Raw genomic sequence first — 21,761 nt, 5'->3', positions numbered from 1 at the left:
GAACAAGCAGGGACTCATTCTAAGGTAGGAGATAGGAAAAAAAACTAATAAGCAAAAATCTGCTAACAACTGTAAATGGCTGTCAAACTTTTTTTAATGATTAATGGCTAATGGGGACAGATGGAAATTGTAAAGTAGTGCAGAGCATTGAGGGATAGAGTATTTTTTTTTCTTTCCGTCATACGTTCTGCTTTTGAGAGAGAAGAAATTAGAGGTCAGGTTTAGTCATTCCTATGGTCCTTTTATGAACAAAAGAAAACGCTTTTTAAAAAATGTGAGGTGTTAAATTATCTTTATTTGATATTACACATAAACCACACTAAAATGCCTTTCAATATGTAAAAGGAATCATTTCAGATACAAGGAATCTAATTAGATTGGCATAGTTAAGGCCAAAAATATAAAGTAGACATTGCTACCTTATCTTCAACTCTTGGCTTTAAGAGGCAAATGAACATGAAACACAGATGAATCTTGCTTGATTCTGGGACAGTGTGAAGGAATTTCCCCAGTATTTCAATATATTCACATAACCATTATATAAATCTAAATATAAAACCAATCTCTATTAAGTTTTAAGATGGCATTCATCTTTGTGAAAAGTTGAACATTACTAACGAAATTGAATCATATCTTTAGAAGGGGTAGATAGTGTTAGCATTTACTGAATTGGAATTACTATTAAAATTCAAAAAACCAACATACTCATTTAACCACAAGCCAGTCTTAGTTTTAAATCAGGACTGCCGAACAAAATATTCTGTCACTGATTATCTGAATTCTGGTATGTGAGATCTATTAAATTATGGTACACATAAAAAAGTCATGAAACATTTCTGTTTTGTAATAAATAAGGCAGTGGCCAATTATTACTCATTAGTAGCGTTTTTGAGATTAGTTATCAAGTCTGCCCTTTCTGCCTTCTTCTTAATGCCGGCAGAGATAATTTTTGTTCCCGGGATGTTGTTCTTGGGAGCCTCCAAATAGTGCATCAGTGTATCCTTTCCCCAGGTGATGCCTTTGTTCTTACTGGTGTCTGTGTAAGAGAATCCAACAGCTTCTCCTGTCTTCCACCCGAAGAGACTATGGAGATTAGGCCCAGTCTTGTGCTGGCCTCCCTTTTCCACCGTGTGGCCGTGGGCACACTTCTGAACAAAAATCTTCTTGCCTTTCCCATATTTAATTCTCTTCCATCACTAACACTATGAAGGTTCCCTCTGTGAAGCGGGATGTCCCGCTGTCTTGAAAATTACACTTTTAAAAATGAATTTCTTCAAGGATTCTTTTCATTTTAAAGAGAACATTTGCTGTCAATCCACTCTTCTTATTTTATGAGGTCTCTCAGTATTGCTTAGGAAAACTGTGATTCACAGAGGAAGGTCTAGCTCTAAGGTGTTTCCATTGGAGATACTGTTATATATTGCTTCTCGGCCATTTGGCTAAGATGAAATATAAGATATTCTTATATACAGTGTCAGGGTAGGAGCACAGACTAGGTTTTTGGAGGGTTTGGGGTTCTAGCCCTGACTTTGCTGATATTGTCTATGTGATCTTGAAATTCTGTCTTGACTTTCCAGGGATTGGGAGTGGGTAGGTGGTGTTTCTCTAGGTGATCCTGGAGGGTCCTTTTACCCTTCCAAGTTCTGTAATGATTCCAGTATTTTTTTTTTAATCACCACTGTGTGGCTTTGCACACCACAGTTTTACAAATGGTATGTGTAAGAATATCCAATTTTGAATAATGTTGGACATCATCCTGGCACTTTTTTGTTGAAACGTAGTACACATAGGGTAGCCTTTGACTTTTCACTTGGTCCTTTCTGCTTAGCTAATATTTGTATACAATACAAGGTAGAACTTGGAAACTTTACTGCACATGGTAGTTGTGAACATAGTTTGGCTGTGGCAGTGATGCTTGTTTCACTTTCTGTTAACATACAGCCCATGTGTGTATTGGGATTTAATAACATAAGTCGTTATAGAAAAATGTCAGACGTAACAATGATGATCTCCTTTTGGGCGGCCAAGAGGACAGCTTTAACATCTCTTAAATGTCTTAAAATACTGTGTTAAAAATGGTACCAACAAATGGCAACCAGGTACCAAACGCAGTTTGAATTTAGCATATATCTGTCTTCCATTATTGTAGTTCTTTTTGAAGGCTTTAAATCATAGAGAGATTCTCTGTGATTTGGCTAACAGGGTTATAGATAGTATAGATGCACATGCTTGTGTGTGTTTTTGTATACTTGTAAAAATTGGTGGTTCACTGAATAGCTAGTGTTATATGGCATTTGTTTGTTTAGACTTTAATGATGAATGAATTTACAGAAACTCTGCTTTAAGCCACACTAGCCAGACTGTCAAGTAGTATGCTTTTCTTATAGGTGTTGGAGCCAATTGTGGAATTCTCAGTCAAATGTACAGTGAAACATCTTGAACGTTATTTTGATGCTCTCCCATTTTGTTCAAACAAATTCTAATTAAATTAGCTACTGGCACATTCTTGCTGAGTCTCTGGTATCACTTGGAAGGAAGGTGGTAGAAGTGTAGATAGCTGAGACACTCCCCTAAGAGAAGTATATCATAGTGTCATATTGTTTGAAATAGTTTCATGATTTCTGTCCCAGGACTCTTTTTTGAAACAGGGTCTTGCTCAGTGTCCCAGGCTGGAGTGCAGTGGTGCAACTTGGTTCACTGCAACCTCTGCTTGCCAGGTTCAAGTGATTCTCCTGCCTCAGCCTCCCCAGTAGCTGGGATTGCAGGTGCTCACCACCACGCATGGCTAATTTTTGTGTTTTTAGTAGAGATGAGGTTTCACTATGTTGGCCAGGCTGGTCTCGAACTCCTGACCTCAAGTGATCCATCCGCCTTGGCCTTGCAAAGTGCTGGGATTACAGGCATGAGCCACCGCACCTGTCCTGTCCTGGGACTTTTAACTTAGTTCATTATTGCCTTGTTGCCTCCCCTATGTGGTCAGTTTCCTTTAACCCTGTTAGCCAAATGACCATGTGACACAAGTTACCTTTCCTTTTAATGTTACTGGTTTTTATTTTTTATTTTTATTTTTATTTTTTTTTGAGACGGAGTCTCGCTCTGTCACCCAGGCTGGAGTGCAGTGGCCAGATCTTGGCTCACTGCAAGCTCCGCCTCCCAGATTCACGCCATTCTCCTGCCTCAGCCTCCCCAGCAGCTGGGACTACAGGCGCCCGCCACCTCCTCGCCCGGCTAGTTTTTTTATATTTTTTTTAGTAGAGACGGGGTTTCACCGGGTTAGCCAGAATGGTCTCGATCTCCTGACCTCGTGATCCGCCCATCTTGGCCTCCCAAAGTGCTGGGATTACAGGCTTGAGCCACCGCGCCTGGCCCTTTTATTTTTATTTTTATTTTTTGCTGTGTAGCTTATAAAATTTCTGAGTTCTAGAAGAATTCCAAAAGCTGTGAGAGATGAGAAATTTATATAGCCAATTTGGACACAAGTTAAAAATGAAATCAATACTGTCGTTCTAGAAATCTAAAAAGAGAACGGAAAAATGTATCAGGCACCGTTTCTCTAAATTGCTTCCAGCTGCTTGCTTCCTAATATGGAAATATTTATTAAAAGTGGCAGGTTAAAAATTGGATTCCTACAGCAAAATATGAGTGGTTTCATAATTTTGTTAAACAGCAGGAAATATCTGAGATTTTTGTCACTATAGTGGCTTTGTTTTTTTCCGAGGGTCATGGTGTAGAGCAAATATACATATTTCCCAGTCAGCAAAACAACGGTAAGTGGCCTGAACAATTTAAACAAACCAAAGAAAATGTCCTAAGGTAGTAAATAGGAAATTATGGGATTTTCCCTTAAATATTGTAACACTATAAATGTTCAAAGAGGTAGAAGGAATCATTTAAGACAATAAATAAATGAACATGATCGTAAACCTTGGCTGGGAATGAGACTTAGTTGGGAATGAGGCTTAAGTAAGGAAAATGGCATGAAAGGAAAGTCAGATAGGGCTTGGGTCAAGAACAGAAATTCACATGTTATTTAGACTAATTGCAGGCACAGTGAAAAATTTAAATAATTATTAGGCCAAAATGCTATAAAGAGGTGTTTTAAAATTAAGAAACTTATGTTAATTCTAACAAGAAATTGAGGAAAGGAAGACAGATATGTTGTAGGCATTGGAATGAGGGTTTGGGGGAATGTATATCTGGAAAATGAGAGAAACAGTGGAGGGGAATAGAAACTGTATAGGGGATATATTTGAAAGTTTTTTTCCTTAAGATATTAGTTAAGGAGACAGGTACACATGCTCGGGAAGAGTTTGTTAGGTTAAAATGCAGTTTCTGGAAAAGTATTCCAAGTTAAACCTGAAGGAGGCACCAGAAATCCTGAAGGAGGAATGTAGCAATCAAAAATCATTGTATAGAATGTTCATATTGGCAGTATCAATAGAGATTTTGCCTTATGGTCCTCCTTAACCAGAAGGAAGTTTGAACAAAACTGAGATCACTGCATATCTATGTAGTATTGGTCTGGGGTGGGGAGGAAACAAGCAAGACATAATCATCTGTTCTCATTCATGTTCACCTGTTAAGATCACTTAAAAATGAATCATGGATGTTTCGTAGTAAATAGTTGTCATTGTTGCTCAATATATCTTTGTATTCATTAACCATTTTCATCACATTGTAGATTAGAATTGCAATTTATAAACCACAAGGAAAATAGTAGTGCATGACCTTATTAATCATGCAGAAAAAAGATTAACATTTACTGGTAGTTTGTCTTAATATAATCAGGACCAATCAAGCCTTGACAAATGAGTAACTTTGATAGGAAATATAGGCAGTTATCTGTAGGACTTTGTTTGGAGTAAATATGAATTATCTATAGGATATACACATTTGGAAGCATTTCTAAATGATTTTCTAGATATAATTCATGATGTGTCAAGATAAAGAGTCAAGTATTTCATAAAAATTAATTTCATAATAGCTGTGATTCTTATCAGAAGAGAATTAGGGTTGGGGTCTTATAATTTGAAATAGTATATTTAGTATTTAAAAAGGTTTTTGGATGTGAAAACAATTATTTTTAAAACTAATCAAGCTATGTATAAAGTCTGAAAATCTTTTTTTTATTAGTACATTTATTAAAAACATAGATGAATGGTCCTGTGCTTAAATGTCAATGTGGTTGTGTGCTGACTTTCATACAGTGTAACTAAGGGACTGTTCACAAATACACTGTAGATAGAAGTATAAGGGTAAACAGACATAGCTGTCATAGAGACATAGTTCCCTTTTAATTAATACTTGCCAGAAAATGGAGCTTGACATTGTTTACTGTTATAACTAACATTCACAAAAGGCTGAATATCACAGGCCTAAGGGCATACCAAGACCGTGAGACATCTTTTTGTACTTCCCAAATAGTTTTATGTTTTAGCTATGGACCTCAGTTACGAGAGCCAAACTTGTTCTTAATAAGTAGAATTTTTATGTCCATTCAGTCGAAGAGTCTCTTACACCTTTCTGGGCCTCTATATTTGCAGATAGGAGTAGAAACTGTAACCAAGTTCTTCATATCTGGCAGTCACATGTGATGCCCAATTTTCATATGCTGCCCAATTTCTTTAAGATAAAAGCGGTGACTTGCAGCAGGGCCACACAGATGAGGAAGCTCTGTATGGAGGAGGTCACATCCACACACATTCCATTTTGTGTCCTCCGGGTCCATCCTCATTGAGAGGCCCTTGATCCGGAACACTCAAGTTCTAACTCATTGGCTTTCAGCTGCCATGCTCTGCTCTCTGAAAATCTTTCATAGTGGGTCATGGATTTAAAGTTGAAAAAAGCTATGGGAGTTTCTCAAATTAGCAATTCTCAAACATTCTTAAATTGATAGACATTTGAAAGGCAAATATTGAGTCAAATTATGATGCTACAGTCTTCTAAGGCAGTTTGAACAGAAATGAAACTGCATTGTAGAATATGAACAGTCAAATACTTTGAAGTTATATAACCTTGAACAAATTGCTGAATTAAGCTTTAGTTTTCTAATTAAAAATTTGTAGGAACAAGATTTGACTCACAATTGTTCTGAACAGTAAATGAAGTAGTCCGTATGTAGTTTATTCACTAATTCTTATTTCAATCATTATTGAATATTTCCTATATGCTGGCCTATCTGTGATACATTGGGGATACAAATAGAATAAAAATGGTCTTGGGAGGCCGAGACGGGTGGATCACGAGGTCAGGAGATCGAGACCATCCTGGCTAACACGGTGAAACCCCGTCTCTACTAAAAAAAATACAAAAAACTAGCCGGGCGAGGTGGCGGGCGCCTGTAGTCCCAGCTACTCGGGAGGCTGAGGCAGGAGACTGGCGTAAACCCGGGAGGCGGAGCTTGCAGTGAGCTGAGATCCGGCCACTGCACTCCAGCCCGGAGACAGAGCAAGACTCTGTCTCAAAAAAAAAAAAAAAAAGGAATAAAAATGGTCTTAACCCTCATGGGAATTACAATCTGTTAGGAAAAAGCACAGAAGTAAACAAGTGATTACAACAAGGCTTACTATAATGGGGATGAGCGTGAACGCAGAGAGTCTGTCTAACAGGCTAATGCAGTAGCCATTCACTCAAGAAATTACAGTAACAGTTGGGTGGTGGAGGCAGATCTGATTTTCATTTTTCTCTTCATTTCCACATTCTCAAACTTATGCATATGGTCAAGGTTTACTATAGTTGTGCCTTCTATTAAATCTTAAAACATAATATTGGTAAATATGGATTTTTTAAGAAGAAAAATCCTATGAGATTTCTTAAACCATTATAAATTATTTCCACAATTCATAATTTATAAGTATTCTTGTTTCATATAATTTTAGTTGATTTCTATTGTGGGCCTTTAATCCTCCTTGTGTCTAGCAAAGGAGCGACAGTTTGATTTACTCTTTACTGATTGGGATGCCCTTTATTTCTTTCTCTCATCTCATTGCACTGGCTAAGACTTCCAGTACTATGTTGAATAGAAGTGGTGAAAGTGGACATCCTTATCTTATTCCAATCCTCAGGGGGAATGCTTTCAACTTCCCTTGCTACCTTTTCCTTGCATTGCCCACCCTGCTCCCCACGCTCCAGCCGAAACTTCTCCTTTAGTGTTGTGTAATTTTAGGACTGTTGCTATAGCAGGTATGTTTGTCTTAGCAAATTAACATTTGTGTAGGAATTCTGAAAAGACAAACTTCGTTTCTGTAATAACATTTTAAGTTGCTCTATTTTCATTGGCTCTTAAATTTTAAAATTTCATTTTTATTTGTGGTAGAAGACACATAACATAAAATTTACTATTTTAACCATTTTAAAATGTGCAGTTCAGTTGTGTTAAGTATATTCACATTGATGTACAACCAATCTCCAGAACTTTTCATTTTTCAGATCCGAAACTCTGTACCTGTTAGGTGGGTCTTAATTTTAAGACTGCAGTTCTTGCAAAAATTTCACAAACATAATACATTTGCTACTTACTGGTGGTGGTATTATTATTATTTCTTTTTAATTTTTTTTTATTTCAATAGGTTTTTGGTGAATAGGTGGTGTTTGTTTACATGAATAGGTTCTTTAGTGGTGCTCTCTGAGAATTTGGTATACCCATCACTGAGCAGTGTACACTGGAACCGATGTGTGGTCTTGTCCCTTGCCCACCCCTAACCCTTTCCCCCTAGTCTCCAAAGTCCAATGTGTCATTCTTAGGCCTTTGTGTCCTTATAATTTAGCTCCCATATATAAGTGAGAACATTTGATGTTTGGTTTTCCATTACAGAGTTACTTTACTTGGAATAACAGTCTCCAATTCCATCCAGGTTGCTGTGAATGCCATTATTTCATTCCTTTTTATGGCTGAATAGTATTGCATTGCTTTATCCATATTTCCTTTTTTTTGTTGTGGTTTTTTGAGACAGAAAAAATGTTTTTCATTTTTCATATCTGAAACTGTGTACCTGTTAGGTGGGTCTTAATTTTAAGACTACAGTTTAATTTTAAGACTATAGCTCCATCACCCAGGCTGGAGTGCAGTGGTGTAATCCTGTCTCACTGCAACCTCCGCCTCTGGGTTTAAGCAGTTCTCTTGTCTCAGCCTCCTAAGTAGCTGGGACTACAGGTGCCTGTCACCATGCCTGGCTAATTTTTGTATTTTTAGTAGAGACGAGGTTTCACGTTGTTGGTCAGGCTGGTCTTGAACTCCCAACATCAGGTGATCCACCTGCCTTGGCCTCCCAAAGTGCTGGGATTACAGGCATGAGCCACTGTGCCTGGCCTATCCACATTTCTTTATCCACTCATTGATTGGTGGGCATTTGGGTTGGTTCCATGTTTTTGCAATTGCAAATTGTGCTGCTATAAGCATGTGTGTGCAAGTATCTTTTTCGTGTAATGACTTATTTTCCTAACTACTAGGTAGATACCTAGTAGTGGGATTGCTGGATCAAATCGTCTGGATAAAAAGTACATCAAATGGATCTACTTTTAGTTCTTTAAGGAATCTCCACACTGTTTTCTGTAGTGGTTGTACCAGTTTACATTCCCACCAGCCCTGTAAAAGTGTTCCCTTTTCACTGCATCCATGCCAACATCTATTATTTTTTATTTTTTGATTATGGTCATTGTTGCAGGAATGAGGTGGTATTGCATTGTGGTTTTGATTTGGATTTCTGTGATAGTTAGTGATGCTGAGCATTTTTCCACATGCTTGTTGGCCATTTTTATATCTTCTTTTGAGAATTAGCTATTGATGTCCTTAATTTTTTGATGGGATTTTTTTTTCTCTCTGATTTGTTTGAGTTCTTTGTAGATTCCGGATATTAGTCTTTGTCGGATATATAGATTGTGAAGATTTTCTTCCATTCTGTGGGTTGTCTCTTAACTCTGCTGATTTCTTTTGCTGTGCAGAAGCTTTTTAGTGTAATTAAGTACCATCTATTTATCTTTGTTTTTGTTGCATTTGCTTTTGTTGGTCATAAAGTCTTTGCCTAAGCCAAGTCTAGAAGGGTTTTTCTGATGTTCTAGAATCTTTATGGTTTCAGGTCTTAGGTTTAAGTCTTTGATCCATCTTGAGTTGATTTTTGTATAAGGTGACATATGAGGATTCAGTTTCATTCTCCTACATGTGGCTTGCCAGTTTTACCAGCACCATTTGTCGAATAGGGTGTGCTTTCCTCACTTTATGCTTGTTATCTTTGTAAGTACTTGGCTTTATTTCTGGGTTCTCTATTCTGTTTAATTGGTCTGTGTGCCTGTTTTTATACCAGTGCCATGCTGTTTTGGTGAATATGGCCTTATAGTATAGTTTGAAGTTGAATAATGTGATGCCCCCAGACCTGTTCTTTTTGCTTAGTCTTGCTTTGGCCACACAGGCTCTTTTATGGTTCCATATTAATTTTAGGATTTTTTTTCTAGCTCCATGAATAATTATTTTGATGGGAATTGCATTGAATTTGTAGATTGTTTTTGACAGTATGGTTGTTTTCAAAATATTGATTCTACCCATTTATGAGCATGGGATATGTTTCCATTTGTTTATGTCATCTGTGATTTCTTTCAGCAGCAGTGTTTTGTAGTTTTCTTTGTGGTTTTTCACATCCTTGGTTAGGTATATTTCTAAGTATTTTATTTTATGTTTTTGCAGCTATTGTGAAAGAGGTTGAGTTCTTGATTTGATTCTCAGCTTGGTCGCTGTTGGTGTATAGCAGTGCTGCTGATTTGTGGACTTTAATTTTGTATCCTGAAAATTTGCTGAATTCATTTACCAGTTCTGGGAACTTTTCGGATGAGTCTTTAGGATTTTCTAGGTATACAGTTATATCATCGGCAAACAGCGACAGTTTGATTTACTCTTTACTGATTTGAATGCTCTTTATTTCTTTCTCTCATCTCATTGCTCTGGCTAAGACTTCCAGTACTATGTTGAATAGCAGTGGTGAAAGTGGACATCTTTGTCTTGTTCCAGTTCTCAGGGGTAATGCTTTCAAGTTCCTCTGTTTAGTATAATGTTGGCTGTGGATTTGTTATAGACGGCTTTTATTATGTTAAGGTATGTCCCTTCTATGCTGGCTTTGCTGAGGGTTTTAATCATAAAGGGATGATGGATTTTGTCAAATGCTTTTTCTGCATCTATTGACATAATCATGTGATTTTTGTTTTTGATTCTGTTTATAGTTTATTAAGAAAAGATTATGTAGATGGCTTTAAAACAAAATACCAAATAGTATGTTCTTAATTTATACCATAAAGTTAGAGAATATTTGAATTACTGTAATTCATTTGATTTAGGATGACTGAGGCATTATGCTTTGATAGCAGGTGGGCTTGCTTTTTCTTTTTTAAATCATAAACAAGTTCTATTACAGTTTGGTTATTTAGCCAATAGAAATGTGTATACTTAAATATGTTTGGACTTTTGGGAAACTGTGTTTATCAATCTTAAGAAATGCTCTTATCGGGCCGGGCGTGGTGGCTCAGGCCTATAATCCCAGCACTTTGGGATGCCGAGGTGGGCGGATCACGAGGTCAAGAGATTGAGACCATCCTGGCCAACATGGTGAAACCCCATCTCTGCAAAAAATACAAAAATTAGCCAGGTGTGGTGGCATGCGCCTGTAGTCCCAGCTACTCGTGAGGCTGAGGCAGGAAAATCGCTTGAACCTGGGAAGTGGAGGTTGCAGTGAGCTGAGATAGTGCCACTGCACCCCAGCCTGGCGTCAGAGTGAGACTCTGTCTCAAAAAAAAAAAGAAAAAAAAAAAAAAGAAAAAGAAATGCTCTTATCTTTCATAGGAGTGGCTTCAGCTATAACAGGTAATCTTAAAGGTCTCCTCCAGTGCGGACTGTTCTTTATTTTGTTGGTTTACTTCACTGTTAGATAGAATGGTTTTCATTATAAATTATAATTGGACCATATTATAAGTTGGTCGAAATCGGAGCGACTTTAAGAAAACATAAAAATTTCATTTCTTTGTACTGTCTTTAATTCTAACTTTTATTTTGCTGTGATTTTTGCTTTTCATTTAAAATACCTTTTTTTTTTTTTTTTTTTTTTTTTTGTTTTGAGAAGGAGTCTCGCTCTGTCACCCAGGCTGGAGTGCAGTGGCCAGATCTCAGCTCACTGCAAGCTCCGCCTCCCGGGTTTACGCCATTCTCCTGCCTCAGCCTCCCGAGTAGCTGGGACTACAGGCGCCCGCCACCTCGCCCGGCTAGTTTTTTGTATTTTTTTAGTAGAGACGGGGTTTCACCGTGTTAGCCAGGATGGTCTCGATCTCCTGACCTCGTGATCCGCCCGCCTCGGCCTCCCAAAGTGCTGGGATTACAGGCTTGAGCCATCGCGCCCGGCCTAAAATACCATTTTTTAACAATAGTTTTATTTTCTTTTGTAGGATATGTAGTAGTAATGCTTGTATCAAGGTAGCTTTTTTTCATTGATTATATTTTGAATTTTCTTGTAGCCAGTGTTAGCTAACATGGTCCTTATGATGAGAACCATTATTGGTTTTGTGACTGGTGGTGGTGGCAGCAGTTCTTTTATCTTCCAGATTATTTCTAGTAAATTTCTACACCTATCACAGGACATTGAGAGTAAGTATCAATTTTGTATTTTATGATACTTTCCTTTTAGCTGTTTAAAGTCTAGCATACATGTTGTAGAAGAGGTGCAAATAGAAATGAAAGTCATATTTTGATGTTTTACATATTGTCAGCTAATGTTTCACTGTACTTCTTTGGGCTGCTATAAATTTCGTTCTTGTACTGATAATACAAAATCTTGTCAAAAAATATAATTCCTACCTAACAGTAGATCTATTTTATATTTTTGTTAATGAATAGAAGTATAAAAAGTATTAACACTTTATTTCTTGTCCAAGAGCCATTTTTTAAAATTCTAAAAAAGTAAAATCTGCATTTTAAGAAGTTAAATTTATTTTTTTAAAATTTTCTAGTTGGAAAATTATAAAGTTTAGTACACACCCAGAAAACATTTACTAAAATTGATTATGTAAAAAATTAAAAACTTCACCTTCACAAAAACCAAATCATAGCAAAATAACAAGATTACCTTGTATGGCAAAAGTCTAAATATAAATGATGAGATGTGGAAAACTACTGAAGCATTGTTAACGAATGAAGAGATTTCACAACTTGATAAATTAAATGCCAGGAATTCATTAGAAATACTGGCAGATAATACAAATGGTGCACAGAAAAATAATGTCCTTGAAAAGATGTTCTGTCATATGTAAAATAATACAACTGCAACTTAAAACTTCCCCGAGGTACTCTGTTTCACCTAGTTAACTGGCAACATAAAGCCTAATAATATACTTAGCTGCAGATGCGGTAGATCAATTCCTTATAAATTTTTGGTGGGAATGTAAGTTTGTATAACTTTGGGAGAGTTATTTGGAAATGTATTTCAGAATTTAACTATACATACTCTTTGAGCACTTTCACTTTTAGAAACTTAATCTGGATATATAAAAGCACATGTGTATGAATAGATATAATCAAGGCTTTTAATTGCGGGAGGTAATTCTTTTAGTAACTTCATGTTTTTCCTTTGTACTTGAATGTGTGTGGAATCTCTCTGGAAGGATACAGAAGCTGCTAACAGCACTAGATCCTTAGGAGAGAAACTGAGGTTGCTGAAGAGGACATGAAAAACAACCTTTTAACTTAAGTACAATTTACAGAATACATGTGCATGTATTACCTGCTAAAGTTAATATTAAAAAGAATGCCGTGGAACTAAGACTATCTTGTCAGCCATGTGTAAAATACACCATCAGTGGACAGCACAGGTGTTTAGCACATCACTGATGTGCTGGCAGTGCCACAGTGTGTTAGTATTTGCCACTCAATTCAAACATCTCTCCCTTGAAAGGAAGTTCCTTGACCTGCTTTAGTCACCCCTGACTACCTAGGGTGGTCATATTGATTTATTCCATATATTTTTTCTAAGATCTTATATTTGTAATTAATGTTTTGTTCTAGTTGTTTAATATCTTTTTCCATAGATAGAGTTGGGCTCCGTGAAGGCTGGGAGTCCACCCCTCTTGCGCTGCTGCATCCTCGCTATGTACTATGATGCTTTGGATGGCGTTGACATTCACAGCATCTTTCAATGAGTCTTTACTCATTCTAGAGTATCAGAGCAAAGCCAGAGCCTAACAGGAAAATATGATAAACAAGCCTCTTCTCACCGATGTGGGCATTTCTGTTCCTTCTTCCAGTGACTTCCCTAAAACAAATTAAAAGTTTCACTTTTTCAAGGGGGCAGGACACAGAACTCTTTCAGAAACCAATGTAAACCATAGAAGGCAGAGATGCAAATGCTTCTACATTTTGTCATGTAATTTTAGTGGTTTCATGGATTTCCCTAAAGCTCTTCAACTTGACCCGCCTCACTTAAGGATCCACTCTGCCGGATTGTTTTTTCTGACCTTTATTCCATTGACAGTTTTTGGTAACATTTTTCTGATTTTCCCCCCATTGTTTCTAGACTGGGCTATTGTGTTTTATGAACATTTTCAAATGTACAGAAAAGTTGTAAGAAGTAATACTTTTGGACACCCAAACGCCCAGTGTTCCACCATTCATATTCTGCAGTTAGCCTTTTACCATATTTCTCTCTTTCTTTGCTTTTTTGAAACAGTACTTTGCTCTTTGATCCAAGCTAGATTGCAGTGAGGTGATCACAGCTCACTGTAGTCTTGACCTCCTGGGCTCAAGTGATCCTCCTACCTCAGCCTCTTGAGTAGCTAAGACTACAGGCCTGTGCCACCAACCCTGGCTATTTTTTTTTTTTTTTTTAATTTTTAGTAGAGACAGAGTGCCACCAAGTTGCCCAGACTGGTCCTGAACTCCTGGGCTCAAGAGATTCTCCTGCCTTGGCCTCCCCAAATGCTGGTTACAGGCATGAGGCACCTATCTACCATATTTTCTTTATCACATAACTATCCATCTGTCTATCCATCCTTTTTTATTTAGGGCATTTGAGTAAGTTGCCAACATCATTACACTTTCCTCCATATACTTCAACTTGTATGGCATTAACTACAGTTCAATATTGTTTACAGGACTCTTTTTTGAGATAGAAATTTATATACAATAAAATGCACAAATCTTACATGTAACATTTGATGAATTTTGACAAATATATACACTTGTGTAACTCAAACTTATCAAGATCTAGACCATTGCCATCACCCCAGAAAGTTTACTCAGGTTCTTTCCTAGTACTTTTTGTTTACTGGTTTATGTGATTATAATTTACTATGTTACGTTTATATTACAGTGATCCCTCAAGTTTATGCTGTTTGATCAGCATTGCCTCTGTCTTTAGATGAGGTCTGATGAGAGATCCAAGGTCCTTAAGAATTGTCCTAGCCCTAAAACAAAGAAGATGCAGTAGGAGTCAGTAACAAAGCCACCAGCCCTGGTGGTTGTGTTGATGGTGGTCTCTAAGCCTTTGTGAGGAAAAGGAGGTGTAGGAATACTGACTAGGCTGACAGAAGTGGGGGTCTTGTTAATCCCTTGCGTTCACAGGGGTCCTACAGGTTATTTTTTAGGTGAACAAGTTTATTAGATGTTTTACTACCGCACAACTTACTCAGTTGCTCTCTGAAGTGAGATAAGGAAATGAGGATTATATTAACTGAGAAAGAACAATAGTCACACATCTTAGAATAAGCATAGTGGTGGAGAGAGGGTAGGCACAGCAATGTAGAGCCTTTTGTCAGCAGTTGGTGATACTTGTGGAGTCACAGACCCCTGGGAGGTGGAGGAAGTAGAGAATGTCCAGTGGGAAGAAGAAATCTAAAACTTAATCTGTTTTCATAGAAGTCTTGTGATGTGTATATAGTGATTATATTACCGGAAGGAGGGGCTTGAGTGAGTTGTCCAGGTTCTTGGCATTTTGAACAAATCGGACAAAATGCACAAAATAACAAAGGAATGAAACACAGGAAAGAAGCAGCAAAAGCAGGAATTTATTAAGGTGAGAAAGCACTCCATGGGGTGGAAGTGGGCCCCGGCAAGTGGCTCAAAGTCCTGTTACAAAGTTTTCTGAGTTTTAAGTACTTCTTTTGAGCTTCCTATCAGTTACCCCTTATCTGGATGAAGGATTTGGTCCAAGCCTAATTAAAGGCTTAGGTGAATTGGCACCATGTGCAGATGAAGGGATGGTCCCTGCTTGGCCAATCCAGGGTATTTTCCTTTCCATCTGAGGTGTGATGGGGGTGGGGGGATTGTAGGGAGAGTAGCCTTTGATCCTTTGTTACTCCATGTTGGGAGATAGGGGTTTCCTTTTGGTTTAGCTTTAGGAAGTTTGTGTTAATCGGCCTTACAGTCCCTGCCCCCAGACCCAGGTGTTTTCCTTTTGATCCAGCTATGGGAAGTAGGAGAACTGGCCTCAGGTTCCCTGCCTCCAGACCTTGGTGTTTTTCTTGATTCAGCAGGAATTAGCCTTAAGTTTCCTGCCTCCAGACCCTATTCTCCTGCCTCAATTATAGCATACGAAGTGTCTCTGATAGAATAAAAGCTACCTCAGAGGCAATTATCTTTTCATTAGCTTTATATAGGTTGGAGATGGTGGTAACTTCTAAAATGATGTAATTTGTGGTCTGAGAAATAAATGTAACTAGATACTATGACTTTCATGTTGAACCGGAAATACAAAGTCAATGTTTTAGTAATACCCACGTAGTAGAACCATCATTGTCAAAACAACTTTCTTGTAGTTAAATCATAATATTTTTGCAGATGCACTAGCAGATTTTCATAACCATGACCATTATCTAAAAATATAATACGTTGATAACTTGGCACAGGTCTTTTATTTTAGTAGATTTGTTATTTTTAATTGCATGGTTTTTTTTTTTTTTTTTTTTTTTTTTGCTTATTTATTTATTGAGACAGAGTCTTGTTCTGTTGCCTAGGCTGGAGTGCACTGGCACAATCTCGGCTCACTTCAACCTGCACCTCTCAGGTTTAAGCGATTCTCATGCTTCGGCCTCCTGAGTAGCTGGGATTTCAGGGGTGTGCCACCATGCCCAGCTAATTTTTTTGTATTTTTAGTAGACTCGGGGTTTTGCTGTGTTGGCTGGGCTGCTCTTGAACTCCTGACCTCAAGTGATCTGTCCGCCTCTGATGCCAAAGTGCTGGGATTGTAGGTGTGATTCACTGCACCTGGCCTTGGTGGTTTATTTTTAAGCATTTATGTATTCATCATTGTTAGTATCTCCTACTAAAAGATTTGCCTTTTTTGTGTGTACTTATTACCATAATGTAGCAGTTGTAACCAATGCACTGCTTCCCAAAACTTCTGGTAATTATAGATAATGTTCTAGATTGGTCCCTCCTCTTTTTTCCTTGTGTGATTCCCTATGGTACAGAGTTAAAAATCAATCAACTAGGGAGACTGCAAGTCTGGTATTTTGCAAAGTAAGCCTTTATGCACTTGGCTTGATCTCTCTGTTTAGCACAAAATCAACATATAGAAGTGGTATTTGAGATTTATTGAATACTTTTTCATATGTTTTACATTTACTTTTCAATCCTCCCAGTAACCGTATGAGATAGATGCTATTGTTGTCTTCAACTTACATCTAAAACCAAAGGTTGGGTAATGGTAACTTGCTCTCATATAGCATATTAGTGATAGAGCTTGAGCTCAAATACATTTTCGTTCTTAACTACTGCACCAAAGACTTCTTATTCTGTCTAATGGAAGCTGCATTGGGTTAAGTACCACCAATAGTAATACTAGCTCTAATTTGAGGAGGATAATCCAAATCCTTAGACACAGGTTGTGTCTTGTCACTTTCTCATCAAAGCAGGTTATGCTGTGACCTCTCCAACCCCTATCTCAGGGGGTCCGCTCACCATTCACTTAGCATAAGTAAGCAGTGGCTTTGAATTTTTAGTGTCTTGCTATAGTGGTTTTAGGTTGTAAGCTAGGTCTTAATCAGTATATCCTGTTAAGTGTTTTCTCCATCTCACCTCTGGACACAGCTTTTTTTTTTTTTTTTTTTTTTTTTTTTTGAGACAAAGTCTTGCTCTGTCCCCAGGCTGGAGTGCAATGGCGTGATCTTAGCTCACTGCAGCGTCTGCCTCCCGAGTTCAAGTGATTCCCCTGCCTCAGCCTCCTGAGTAGCTGGGATTACAGGCACCCACCACTATGCTCAGCTAATTTTTGTATATTTAGTAGAGGTGGGGTTTCACCATGTTGGCCAGGCTGGTCTCGAACTCATGACCTCAGGTGATCCACTCGCCTCGACCTCCCAAAGTGCTGGGATTACAGGCATGAGCCACCATGCTCGGCCTGGACACAGTTTAATTGTCATCAGATATTTTACTGTGTTCCTATGGTAAATTATTATAATTGGAGGAGGAATGTTGGTTGCAAACAATGTATTGCAATCATTTTGCTTTCCAAGTATACATTTTCCTACTCTAAGAACTTAAGTTTGCAACTTCACGTTTTAAGATATGTATGAAATTTTGACTGGAAGATAGCTTTATTTATCTTATGCTCATGTATTACATTATGTAATTTTTAGTCCTTAAATATTATCAAATAGCACAGTTCTAGTAATAGAGAAAATGTAAATGTTATTGGTCTACTAGCCCTCCTATTCGTGTTTAAATTTTTAGGTTTTGGGAGGAGTTCTTAGTTAATAAGCCAAATAATGTTATTCCTGGACAGTGTTTTTAACGCTTCTCATTAGCTAATGAGTAATAAATGCACCCAGTTCTGAAAAGTGTATTGCCAGAGTTGGATTGTTAATGTAAATCAGTCATTTCCCTAATCATCTGTGTTTTTTGTATGTTCTCACACAGAAGAAAGAACCTTCTAAATCCAGCATCAAGAAAAAAGTGACCAAAGTTGCAGAAGCAAAAAAAGTAATGAAGAGAAATTTTAAAGTGAATAAGAAGATAACATTTACTGATGAAGGGGAGGTAAGATTTTAGAAGTATTTCGTTTCTGAGGTACATTTGGAGTATTAGGAGAGATTGGCTCTCTTGCTTACTTACCATTCATTAGTGATAGAGTGAGTGTTTCTCTACAGCATGCTGGGCCGTTCCTTTCACTGTTACTGTAGGCTGTACATCAGCTCTACTGCTGTGAACAAGGATGCCTTACTGGCAATGAACTGAGATACTTCTTGGTAATACTGACACAGAGTTGATTTTGAACTTTCAAATTATGTTTTTATTAAAGATAAGGTTTTCTCTTCATGGTATTGAACATTATGTTCTATGGAACAGACATGAGAATACTAATACAGCTACTTGCTACAGCTTCTTTTGCTTCACTCAGGCCTCTACTTTGCACTTCCTCAATTTTAAGTGCCATACTTGCATATATCTTTCTGGGCTGGCTATGGGAGGGAATTCTCTGCTTTACAAAGTAACCTAAGACACAAAGGTGCCTTGTTTAATCTCAACTTTCCCTAAGCCATATTGTAAATACATACCCATAGTATAGGGAAGGGGTTACCACTCACAGATTACTCATGAAAGTTCATGCTATTACGTAACTGTTGTCTTCATTTTAAAATGATGAAATAGATCCAGTATGTCAAGTGACTTACCTGAGGAGTGGTTATAGTAGGTAGGGTCTTTTGAATATCATCTCATGGCCTCATTCTCACCAGCCCAGGTTTTCCTGACTATCCTCATGTAGCACAGAGCACCTTACCTCCATCATAACCTCATTTCTCTCACCTTGCCTCACTTTTCTTCACAGCACTTACTTTATGACTTCAATCTATATTTGACTATTGTCAGTTTCCACTCCATTTCTTCTTGCGAGGAAGGTATTTTGTTGATTTTGTTCACTAGTCTATCCCCAGCACCTGGAAAGATACCTAACATAATAAACCCTCAGAAAAATTTATTGATTGAATGAAACATCTATTTCAATAAAAGAACAGCTTTTCATATTAACTAATATAGCACATTATATACTCATCGTCACTAACATGAAGACTGTTTAAGCAGCCTCTCCCCAGTGGAGTATGTTTCCTTTTAATTTTGAAGTTAAAATTTTGGATGTTATTTTGGGGTGTATAAATCACACGAAAAGTAACAAAATAGTGTGTCATTCAAAGGTGGTGGAAGTTGAAGAGGAACCTTAGCTAAATGACAGATAATGAGTCTTTATGAAATTACGAAAAAGAGATCAGCACCTGAGAAACAGACTAAACTAGAATAGTCATATGACATCTGATGTTCACTGTAAAATGAGATGAGTGCTGTTGGCGTAATGAGGTTCCTTAGTATGCTACTAAGTTTAACTGCACAAATTATGCCAGTTAGCTCCAAAACGAATGTAAATCCTCAAGTATAAAATGTTTCAGTGTGTACTTAGTGCTAATAGGAGATGTTTGTGGATGTGAGCCATACTGAAGCTTCTGACTTAACGCTCTGAAAGAAATGCCACTATTTTTTTTTTCTAGCCCATAGAAGGATAAACTTTTTGCCCTCTGATTGCAGTGGGGATGAGGAGCCAAGTATCATGATATTCATACTGTTACAACTGATCCCTCGCATTGCCTCTTTAGGGTCAGTGACTGCTAGCATAGCTGCTCAGTGATATTTATCAATCCCATTGGTTGCTAAAGGTTGAGACTCCATAGGAATCTCATCTTAAAGAATGGTTATGGTGGCCACAGAGGAGGGAGGAGACATTAAAACCTGCGATGTGTGCTTGCAGTTTCCATTTGCCGGCAGGTTAATTAGCAGTCTTTCAAAACAATGGCAGTTACTTAAATCTTTCTGGCAACTAATTATTAGATAAGAGTTATTTTTGTCTGAATTGTCTATAAAGTTTTGTGGTATTACACTTAGAAATTACTGAGTTAAATAAACCTCTGGTTTTCCGGAAGGGACACAGATATCCGGAGATTAATTTATTTAGCATTACATAGTAATGAAAAAACCAGGATATTTAGCCAGGTCCCCTCATTCCCAGATCAGTGCCCCATCTTCTAGGTCACCTTGTTTCTTACGCTAAACTGTGTGTGTGTAAAATCATGTGGATTTGAGCAAGCCTGTGAAACCCAAACTGATTTTCTCCTTTTCAGTTAGTTATTTCAGTCATTATATGTAGTGTCAGTTGATATGTGATTCATTGATCCATTTTGAGCACCTGTTTAATAAGTGCCAGATACTATGTTGGGCTCCAAGGATAAATGAACAAGACATACAACTGCTCTCAAGGAGATTAATTCTAGTGAGAGAAACAGGATCATAAAACAATGCGGTGCAAATGAACTTTGTGTGAGAGTAACACACTGGGTGCCATGGAAGCCCAAAGGAGGTACAGCCTGAGTCCTACTCAGCCCGACTCCTGCTGTGTGCAGATAATTTTGAACTGAGTTGTGTGGAGAATAGGATACTAAGAATGCTGTTTGGGAAGATGCTGGAGCATCACTATTCTGTGACTGTCTTCTCCAAATTATTTGGTGAAATTTTCTTTTAATCCTGTTCTCATTGGGTTTGGCAGTGTTACTTTACTCTGACTAGGGTGGTCTCTTCTGTGGCTTGAAGTTGGTTAAAAGATTTAAGAATACAGATTGTAAGGCAGAAAGTGGGTATCTGCACCTTTTCAGAATAATCAGACAAAATGAAGTGCTTTTCTGGGGTGTTCCCTACTTCTTGTTGACACTGACCTTTTTTCTGCCTGTAGTTGGTTCAGCAGTGGCCACAAATGCAGAAATCTGCCATCAAGGATGCTGAGGAAGATGATGACACCGGTGGTATCAACTTAGATAAAGCAAAGGAAAGACTTCAGGAAGAGGACAAATTTGACAAAGAAGAATATAGGAAGAAAATTAAGGCAAAGCATCGGGTAAGCTTTCCATCTTGAATTCATACTGAGTAAAATTTAATATCCTTAAGTATATCTAAATATTCATTAGCTATTCATTAATACGTATATTATTTTCTTCATTGTTTTCTCTGACACTTCTTTTTCTGTGGCTACTCTTTTCTTTTTCCTCTTCATTTGTTCCTCTGCTGGGGGAGTCTGTATATTGACTGGTTTCTGAGAATGCCACTTAAATCTGTCTTTGGTCTGAGGTGATATAAATAATATTAGTGGATTTGTTGTTATTATTACAGTTTTTATTTTGAGATAATTGTAGTTTCACTTGTAGTTGATAGAGATATCCCAAGCTCTCCATTTCAATAATTCTGTCATTACCAGAATGTTTTATATAAAACTATGCAGTATGTAGCTTTTTGGAATTGGCTTTTTTCACTCAGCATTATTCTATGGAGATACAGCCAAGTTGTGTGCATCAATGCTTTCTTCCTTTTATTACTAAGTAATGTCCCATGGTATGGATGTCCTGAGGTTTGTTTCACCATTCAACCATTGGAAAAGATTGATGGTGTTTCCAGATTCAACTTAATAATTTCTTTCCATATCAATTACTTGATAATATGTTAAATTTATTGTATTAAAACTGGAGACTTTGTAAAACTTCTGTAAAAATTAGCATGTGCCCTTGTGGCCTTGGACTTGGCAGTTTTCTGTCATCCTTGATGCAGTGGTCACACGTGGTATTGTTACGCTGTTATACTACTTCATTCCATGGAAGTGACCATTTCACTAGATAAAAAAATGAATTAACGAAATAAAGTAGACTCACATTTTTAAAGAACTTTCTTTAGCACCCTTTTGACACAGTGATTTCAGGGTAATGCAGTGAGA

The 21,761-nt window shown here is 37.5% G+C and overlaps 2 protein-coding genes across 2 annotated transcripts in view; one reads left to right on the top strand and one right to left on the bottom strand.

Annotated features, from left to right (window-relative positions):
* Positions 1–21,761, top strand: part of DDX10 (DEAD-box helicase 10) — a 283,829-nt gene that overhangs the window by 154,534 nt on the left and 107,534 nt on the right. The window contains exons 14-15 of the mRNA XM_010371338.2: positions 17,879–17,998; positions 20,733–20,894. Of these exons, the coding sequence (XP_010369640.1) occupies positions 17,879–17,998; positions 20,733–20,894 (282 nt within the window). The remainder of the gene's footprint in view (positions 1–17,878; positions 17,999–20,732; positions 20,895–21,761) is intronic.
* LOC115893541 (cytochrome c-like) lies at positions 870–5,497 on the bottom strand. The gene is made up of 2 exons (XM_030917730.1): positions 5,455–5,497; positions 870–1,168 (listed from the first exon to the last, which is right to left on the bottom strand). Exons 1-2 carry the CDS (start codon positions 5,495–5,497, stop codon positions 870–872), a joined length of 342 nt encoding a protein of 113 aa, XP_030773590.1.

Source organism: Rhinopithecus roxellana, chromosome 15, assembly GCF_007565055.1.
Source record: "Rhinopithecus roxellana isolate Shanxi Qingling chromosome 15, ASM756505v1, whole genome shotgun sequence".
Lineage (NCBI taxonomy): Eukaryota > Metazoa > Chordata > Mammalia > Primates > Cercopithecidae > Rhinopithecus > Rhinopithecus roxellana.
This window is presented reverse-complemented; position numbering and strand designations above follow the sequence as displayed.